Consider the following 9,664-nt stretch of genomic DNA (forward strand, 5'->3'; position numbering starts at 1 on the left):
TACTGCTGTTTATCTTAAACATATTTGGAATTTATTCAGATTTATTGATGTCTTAAGTTGTATCATTTTGAATTTTGTCCGTGTTTTTATTTCCTTTTGTAATATGGCTTGGAACACTGTACCTTTTATTAAAAAGAATGATATTCTAAAATGTTTTCTATAAAAAAAAATTATAGGCCAATGTGCTTAACTTCTAATTCCTGGTAAAATTCTATAATGTAATAAATGATGATTAATGACAATCTTGGAAATGAAGCTGTGATCACAAAGAGATACTATGACTTCATCAAAGGCAAGTCATGACAAATTAACTTTTTTGGTATGACTTTTATTTTTAAAAATTAGTTAATTTATTTATTTAGAATATTTTTCCATGATTATGTGATTCATGATCTTCCCTCCCTTCTTTCTTCCCCACTCCCAGAGCTGATGAGCAATTCCACTGGGTTATACATGCATCACAAATTAACTTTTGATTTCCTTTTCTCACATAATTGACTGTTAGAATAACGGCATTGTTAAAATTAAAATATTTAAGAGCTTAGTTTTCGGGTAAGAATATCAGTTTTTTGCCTCAGACACTTCCTAGCTGTGTGACCCCGGGCAAGTCACTTGACCCCCATTGCCCACCCTTACCACTCTTCCACCTAGGAGCCAATACACAGAAGTTAAGGGCTTTAAAAAAAAAAAGAATATCAGTTTTTTTGATTAGGCTAGCACTTAAAAACTAGGAAGTTCTTTGATACTGATCTATATAAATACAATTTGGGGGTTCATCATTCAATTCCTACTTTGGACCTTCCAAGATATCTCTGATTAGAAACAGGTTGTCCTTTAAGACTCTCCATCCCTCTTTACCCTCGTAGGTGATAGAGGAGCAACCAAGTACCCAGCGGAGAAGAGCCCTTTCTATTAACCAGGTTTTATTGGGGAAAATATTCTTTGGAGTTCCTAAGAACAAAAGGAACGTCACAGTCAACAGACTGACTGGAGCCTCTTGGGACCTTGGAATAGGAATAATATAGTATATAAAAAAATAAATTCTCACAGGTATAATGTAGTTTACCCAGATTTTACAAATTTTCAGAAAACCTTTCATGAAATGACTCATTCTCTCTCCAGCATTATCTTCAATCTTAACCCTCCTCTTCTCCTATTCCTGCTTAACTGATTTTGATGTTTTTCTATGTTGATATGCATGTATGTGTATTCAACCTTCTTTTACTCAGTTCAGATAAGAGTGAGGTACATCTACTTTCTTCCCTCCATGTCTGTATCCTTTCTCATGCACCCAAATTAGGAGAAAGAGCAAATGCTTCCTTTCTATCCTGATAATCCTTTTACTCTCACTCGTTTTTTTTTCCCTTAAAACTTGGAGTGGTATCAATACACCCGCAAGCCATGTTTTTCTTAAATCATTCAATACCCTTTGAAAATATTTTAGTTCTGAAAAGACACATTTCTTCTCCCATAAATGGAATGCTGACATCATCCTATGGCTTCTTTAAAAGCAATTCATTTAAATTTAGCTTTCTAGGTTTCTCAAGACTCTTGCATTTCTATTTCAAAGTTCCTACTTAGTTCTGGTCTTTCTATCAGAAATGCCAGAACAGCTATTTTATTAAAGATCCATTTTCCTCCTGTGGGATTATGCTCAGCTTTGTAAGGTAAATTATTTCTGGAATATGCCTCTCTTTTTTGTCTTTTGTAAATACTGTATTCAAAGATCTCTGGTTTTCAGGAGAAGCTGCCAGATCTTAATCAAAAATCCTGAGTATTTAACAGCTTCTTTCTGCCTGTCTCAAAGGCAGATATGTGTCACAGTGGATGGAATGCTAGGATTGGAGTCAGGAAGACCTGAATTCAAATCCTTCCTCAAACACATACTAGTTGTGTGATACTAGGCAAATCACTTAACCTCTGTCTGCCTCATTTCCTCAATCATAAATCGGGTATAATAATAGAAAACCTATAGCGTAGTGTTGTCATGAGAATTGAATAAGATATATTTCTCAAGTGCTTAGCACAGTGCCTGGAGCATTGTAGATGCTTTAATAAATGCTTATTCCCTACATCTCTTCTCTTTGGGGAGATGCCAACCTTTTTTTTTTTTAAGCCTTACCTTCTATCTTAGAACCAATATCAATTCTAAGGCAGAAGAGCAGTAAGGGCTAGGCAATGGGGGTTAAGTGACTTGCCCAGGATCACATAGCTAGGAAGTGTCTGAGGCCACATTTGAATTCAAGACCTCCCATCTCTGGACCTGGCTTTCTATCCATTGAGCCACCTCACTGCCCCAAGGGAGCCTCCACTCTTGCTGTTTTCTGACAGAGGATCTTGCAGGCTATTCATGATTTGTCTCTCTTCATTCTAGGGCTCACTCTGCTGGAGGGATCCCCTTTCTTATTGACCTAGTTTCTGGATGACTTTTTTATGCAGTTACAGTGTGACTCATTATATATTTCACTAGGTTTCTTCATTATCTTGTCTGGTGCAATCTTAGAATTTTACTAGAGTACATGGGAATTAGGTGGTCTGTCCTCTCTTTAGGCAACTATCTTAGTAGGAAGCTAGATGCTCTTAAAAGGTCTTTTTTAAGAAATATCTTACTGAAATGTTTTGAAAATAAATAGTAAAGTATGCTCAAAAACAAACTATTCCGGGGCAGCTGGGTAGCTCAGTGGAGTGAGAGTCAGGCCTAGAGACAGGAGGTCCTAGGTTCAAACCCAGCCTCAGCCACTTCCCAGCTGTGTGACCCTGGGCAAGTCACTTGACCACCATTGCCCACCCTTATCAATCTTCCACCTATGAGACAATACACCGAAGTACAAGGGTTTAAAAAAAACTATTCCACAATTATTCTAATGCAAGAAATAGAAACTTTTATTATGAAAAAAGTATGAAAAAGTGGCCAAAGAGTTTTCAAAAAACATGAAAATGATCATTTTTCCAAGTCTGGCTCCTGACATTAGACATCTTAAGATTACAAAACAGAGAAATAGGTCCTAGTTACAGATAAAATGAGGGAGTTATGCTGAAATTGTGTTCTTTTAAATAGTTATTTCTTTTAATTGGAGGCCTAGATAGGCTTCATAGTCTGCCATAGCCTTATGTCTCTCATTTCTAATTATCTCTTCTCTACTTCCCTTTCACCATTATATTTCCCCTAATTCCTTGCTTCTTAGCTTAAACACTGTTTTTACCCAACCAATTCCTGGTCCTCATCTCAGACTTGCCTTGTTCCCAGTTATAAGCCCATCTGATTTGCTCTAGGATACCTAATCATGTTCTTCTTCTGGCCTATTCTTCTTTTTTACTCTCACCTGATCTCTGATCCGATCTATAAAGTCAACCTACTCTCAGCCTCCTATTTCTGTTCCATCCCCATTCACTTCTTAATGCCTCATAATCCTGGTACAACTCATTTTGTAACACCCTCTGCACACAAAAACATAGCGCAGGACTTTGTCCTCTGAATGAATCATTAGATCATTGAACACTAACAACATTGCATAATGGAAAGAAGACTCCTGGAATAATCTCGTATGTGACTATTTCTTTACATCTTGTCTTCCATATGAGCATGTGAACTCCTTGAGGGCAGGAATGGTTTCTGGCTTTCTTTGAATCTCCAACACTTAGCACAATGCCTGGCATGTAGTGAGCACACTTAATAAAACTTGCTGATTGATCTGACTTGGTGATAGTATAGTCCTGTTTCCACCATCAAGCAATCCTGACTTGGTCACAACCACTCAGCTAGTTTCTTGACTTATAAAATAATAAGAACTAGATTAGGTCTCCTTGGTCATTGACAAGATCTAAAATTCTATCTTTCTAATAAGATCTTAAACATTTTATGAAATTATAAAAAATTATATTTTATTAAGCAAAACTGTGATCACTATTGCAGTGATAACTTTTAGGACTTCTCTATTCTTGTCACTTATTCCTTCCTCAGTAATTATCAATTATTTTTCCATCATCCAATTCTCAGAAGATACCAGGGGGAAAAGGCCACCTGACCAATTCAATGTAAACATTTATCTTGTATCCACCATGTGCCAGGCATTACAGAAAAAAAATACAAAGCCAGTCTCTGCCTTCAAGTAGTTTACATTTTAATGAAGATTACTGCAACCCCAAAATTGTCCAGCTACAAAATATATTGTCTCTAAAGAACTGATAATAACAGAACTTGATTTTCTTCTCAAGGATCTGTGCTTCCTTGTTCTATTTCACTGGTGATACTCATGTTCTTTTCTTTTACTCACTCATGCCTGACCTCTGATCTGATATAGAAACTCAGTCCACTCTCATCCTCCTATTTATGTTCCATCCCCAGTGGTTCCTTTGCCAACTAATGCTAACTAATGGAAAAAGAACCTACTACTTGAGAAAAAATGCACCACTAAAAATACAATCTATTACACTCTCATAATATTGTTATGGATTATAAGTACACAGTATCTCAAAATCTTGTTAACAAGCAGCAACAGCCATCAAGACAGAGCTCTCCTCTACCAATCCAAGTATTTTAGGATTAAAAATACACTGAATATTGAGAAAAGAAATCTTAAGAGGTTTTCCCAGGATAGTACCACTTCCCTTTCTGACCTATAAAGAAAACAATTTACATGATGCTATTCTAATTAGAGGATTAATATAGAACTAACATCTACTTCAAAAACCCACTGGAGTTCTACATATATTTTCTGGTGATTTTCATCAAACCCCTCATCTTTAATATTCACAGCTTTTATCTATTCTGTTGCCAAAGTAAACTTACACAGTGTTGATTACTTAATTTAACAATTCTTCTGAATGTGTTTAAGAAACATTTCTTTGGAATTATTCATGAGCCCCACACTTTAATTCAGCTCTTCTCTTTAGTTCAGACACCCAATCTGGGTCATCATCTTCTTCTTCAAAGTCCCTACATGAGAGAAATGAAAATATAAAATCATCACAGGCACTCAAATATTTGTTGAGTTATAACACAACCTTTAAAAAAAACAGTTCTCTTCTCTTGACCATTAAATGGATCTTGGGGAAGAGGGGTGACAGGAAAGTCCAATGAAAATTCCTACTATTTCTATTATAATTTTTTTCATTCCTAAGTACTTAGCATGAAAAAATAACAAGGAAGTATATGAAAAATTGGATACAAAGATCCAAATCAACAATGGAATAAATTTTTGTATTTCAACATTTCACAAAAATAAAATATCATGTATGTATTCAATAAGGGTGAAAAATAATATAAAATACCCATATTCAATGTATTATTATATAATAATCCAAACAAACACATGTTAACAAAAATTTCCTAATTAATCTAAATTTGAACATACGTGTCCTCTTCATCTAATCGAGGTTCAAGTCTCTCAGGGTCCAAGATGATATCATGATCTCCATCTATACAATCTGATGTTTCTGCTTCATCCGAAAGAGGTCCTTTCAGGAAATTATCTGAGCCTTCAAAAGATATTAGAAAATAAACTTTAAAACTTTAAAAAAAACTTTTAAAAAATTACTTTAAAATTTAAAACCCAGGCTTCCGGGTTAAGATGGCGGCAGAGTAAGGAGTAGCTGCTCAATCTCTCCTAACAGAAGCATACAGGACTCCTCAAGGGGACATAAATACGATTCCAGACGAACAAAGGAACCCCACAACAGGGCGCAGCATTGAAGGTACGCGGAATCAGGGCATTTCCACTCTATAAAGGGGTGAAACAGCTCTCACTAAAACGCGAGAGGAAGAAGCCCATCCACAACCCCCCACACCACGCACAGCGCCAAGGCTAACGCACAAGAGTGAAAACAGGATTGGGGCAACCAGTAAATCACTAGCAGCCCCAGGGCTTGGACCTGAGAGCTGCAAGGTGTGGGACTCCAAGTGGCCGGAGGGAGCGCACAGACTTTCCTGAGAGTCTGCGTGTGTGAAGACATTGCCCTAGGCGCGGACAAAGATCTCTAACACAGGGACTTTCCTGCCGTATGCGCGGGTGAAAACATTGCCCTAGGCGCGGACAAAGATATAGAACGCAGGGACTTTCCTGAGCGTCTGTACAGGTGAAGGCAATGCCCTAGGCGCAGATAAAGATCTTGAGCCCAGGCTTGGACCTTGAGAGGGGACCCCGTGTAGATGGGAGCGTGGCTGTGGAAGCAGCCCCTGAGACTGCTGAAGGAGCCTCGGGCAGAGGGGCAGAACAGGGACTACCAGGAGGCTTGACCCCGAGGACAAGGAGACCAGAGCCCTTGGGAGCTTAGAATGCACAGGCAGACCCTGAGTGTGAAGACATAGCTGAAAAGGGGCGGGGCTAACAATGGCAAGCTGAGAACCCCAGAAGAAAAAGATTATCAAGAAAAACTCTGGAACATTCGACAACTTTTACACAGAGAAAATTCAAACAGAGGAGGAAAAACAAGTATCCAAACGTTCCCAAAATAACGAAAACTGATCACAAGCTATTGAAGACTTCAAAAATGAGATATTGAAGAAGATGGAAGAGATCTCACAAGAAAAATAACAGCTTAAAAGAATTTCACAATTGGAAAGTGAGCCAAGTAAAGACCAGAAATGACCAGGTTGAAAAGGAAAACCAAAAGATTATAACCGAAAACCAGTCCCTAAAGGCTAGAATTGAGCAATTAGAAGCCAATGATCTCTCAAGAAAACAAGAACAAATAAAACAAAATCGAAAGACTGATAAAATAGAAGGAAACATGAAATATCTCAATGAGAAAGTGACAGACCAAGAAAACCAGTCTAGAAGAGACAATTTGAGAATCATTTGTCTTCCGGAAAAAGTAGAAATTAATAGAAACTTGGACTCCATACTAAAAGAAATTATTCAGCAAAATTGCCCTGAAGTCCTACAACAAGAGGGCAATATAGACATTGAAAGGATCCATAGATCACCCTCTACCCTGGACCCAGAAAAGGCAACACCTAGGAATATAGTAGCCAAATTCAAGAGCTTTCAAGTAAAAGAAAAAATCTTACAAGAAGCCAGAAAGAAACAATTCAAATATCAAGGAGCACCAATCAGGATCACACAGGATCTGGCAGCCTCCACTCTAAAAAACCGCAAGGCTTGGAATACGATATTCAGAAAGGCAAGAGAGCTGGGCCTGCAACCACGGATCAACTACCCATCAAAACTGACTATATACTTCCAAGGGAAAGTATGGGCATTCAACAAAATTGAAGATTTCCAAGTTTTTGCACAAAAGAGACCAAGGCTAAATGGAAACTTTAATACCCAACTACAAAAATCAAGAGAAACATGAAAAGGTAAATAAGAAACAGTGGGAAAAGAAAGAAAACTCATAATTTTTTAAAATTTGACTCTTTAAGGGCTTAAATAAGATCTAATTATCTGTATTACTATGTGGAGAAATGCTATGTATAATTCTCTGTAGTGAACTCTATTCACTTTTATAATATTCACTATTATAGCAAACAGAAGAATAATTCATAGGGAGAGGACAGGATACTAAATGGTCTAATGACATGGGGGTGGGAAAGAGGGGGGGAATAGTAGGGGACACCAAGAAAAATCTGAGTAAATAAGAAAAATAGGATACTCTATTACACACAAAGAGGGCATGGGAAGGGGAGGGGATAAATACTATTATAAGAAGGAGAGAAAGAGAGCATTAAGAGGTAATAATCAAACCTTACTCTCAGTGTAATCAACCCAGAGAGGGAAGAGTAGCTTTATTATCCATTCGGATAAAAAACTCTATCTAACCCTACTGAGATAAACCAAAGGGAGCAGGGGAGTGGGGAGGCCAAAAAAGGGAGGGGAGAAGAAGGGGGAGGGAATTCATTAGGCCTTTAAAAAACAAAAAGAGGGGAATAACAAGGGAGGGGGCAGAAAGGGAAGTCAATCAAGGGAGGGGATAAGGGATACTGGCTCAAAGCAAACCACTGGTTTAAAAGAAAATGCTGTAAGAAGAAGGGGTGGGTCTAGGGGAGGATACAAAAATGTCAGTGAATGCACAACTGATAATTGTAACTCTGAATGTGAATGGGATGAACTCGCTCATAAAACGGAAGCAAATAGCAGAGTGGATCAGAAACCAAAATCCTACCATATGTTGTCTACAAGAAACACATATGAGGCGGCTATACATACACAAGTTTAAGATTAAGGGCTTGAACAAAATCTTTTCGGCATCAAATGAGAAAAAGAAGGCAGGAGTGGCTATTATGATCTCTGACAAAGCCAAAGTAAAAATAGATATGATTAAAAAAGACAGGGAAGGTCATTACATCCTGATTAAAGGCAGTATAAACAATGAGGAAATAACACTGCTTAATATATATGCACCAAGTGATATAGCATCCAAATTCATAAAGGAGAAACTGGAAGAGTTCAAGAAGGAAATAGATAGTAAAACCATAATAGTGGGAGATCTAAATATTCCTCTTTCAGATCTAGATAAATCAAACCAAAAAATAAATAAGAAAGAGGTAAGAGAGGTGAATGAAGTCCTAGAAAAATTAGATTTAATTGATATGTAGAGAAAAATAAATAGGGACAAAAAGGAATACACCTTCTTTTCAGCTGCACATGGTACATTCACAAAGATTGACCATGTAATAGGACATAGAATCATTGCAAACAAATGCAAAAGAGCAGATATAATAAATGTAACCTTCTCAGATCATAATGCAATAAAAATAACAATTAGTAAGGGCACCTGGACAGACAAATCAAAAACCAATTGGAAATTAAACAATATGATTCTCCAAAACCAATTTGTCAAAGAAGAAATCATAGAAACAATCAACAATTTCATTGAAGAGAATGACAATGATGAGACATCCTACCAAACTCTGTGGGATGCAGCCAAGGCAGTACTCAGGGGGAAATTTATGTCCTTGAGTGCATATATTAACAAATTAAGGAGGGCAGAGATTAATGAATTGGGTATGCAACTCAAAAAATTAGAAAGCAAGCAAATTAAAAACCCCCAGATGAAAACTAAATTAGAAATACTAAAAATTAAGGGAGAAATCAATAAAATCGAAAGTAAAAGAGCTATTGAATTAATAAATAAGACTAGAAGCTGGTATTTTGAAAAAACAGATAAAATTGACAAAGTACTGGTCAATCTAATAAGAAAAAGGAAAGAAGAAAACCAAATTGACAGTATCAAAGATGAAAAGGGAGATCTCACCTCTAATGAAGAGGAAATTAAGGCAATCATTAAAAACTATTTTGCCCAATTATATGGCAATAAATATAACAATTTAGGAGATATGGATGAATATTTACAAAAAATATAAACTGCCTAGATTAACAGCAGAAGAAATAGAATACCTAAATAATCCCATATCAGAAAAAGAAATTGAACAAGCCATCAAAGAACTCCCTAAGAAAAAATCGCCAGGGCCTGATGGATTCACAAGTGAATTCTAGCAGACATTCAAAGAGCAACTAATCCCAATACTATACAAATTATTTGATATAATAAGCAAAGAAGGAGTCCTACCAGATTCCTTTTATGACACAAATATGGTACTGATTCCAAAGCCAGGGAGATCAAAAACAGAGAAAGAAAACTACAGACCAATCTCCCTAATGAACATAGATGCAAAAATCTTAAATAGAATACTAGCAAAGAGACTCCAGCAAGTAATTAAGAA

General features: G+C 36.8%; 1 protein-coding gene across 2 annotated transcripts in view; it reads right to left on the minus strand.

Moving 5' to 3' along the window:
- Positions 1-4,787: 4,787 nt before the first annotated feature.
- NEK3 (NIMA related kinase 3) overlaps positions 4,788-9,664 on the minus strand; it is a 37,343-nt gene continuing 32,466 nt past the window's right edge. For both annotated transcript variants that reach the window (XM_044666057.1, XM_044666056.1), the window contains 2 exons: positions 5,355-5,478; positions 4,788-4,936 (listed from right to left, as the gene is read on the minus strand). In XM_044666057.1, coding sequence (XP_044521992.1) covers positions 4,852-4,936; positions 5,355-5,478 — 209 coding nt within the window. In that variant the 3' untranslated portion in view covers positions 4,788-4,851. The remainder of the gene's footprint in view (positions 4,937-5,354; positions 5,479-9,664) is intronic.

The sequence above is a fragment of the Gracilinanus agilis genome, chromosome 3 (genome assembly GCF_016433145.1).
Source record: "Gracilinanus agilis isolate LMUSP501 chromosome 3, AgileGrace, whole genome shotgun sequence".
NCBI lineage: Eukaryota > Metazoa > Chordata > Mammalia > Didelphimorphia > Didelphidae > Gracilinanus > Gracilinanus agilis.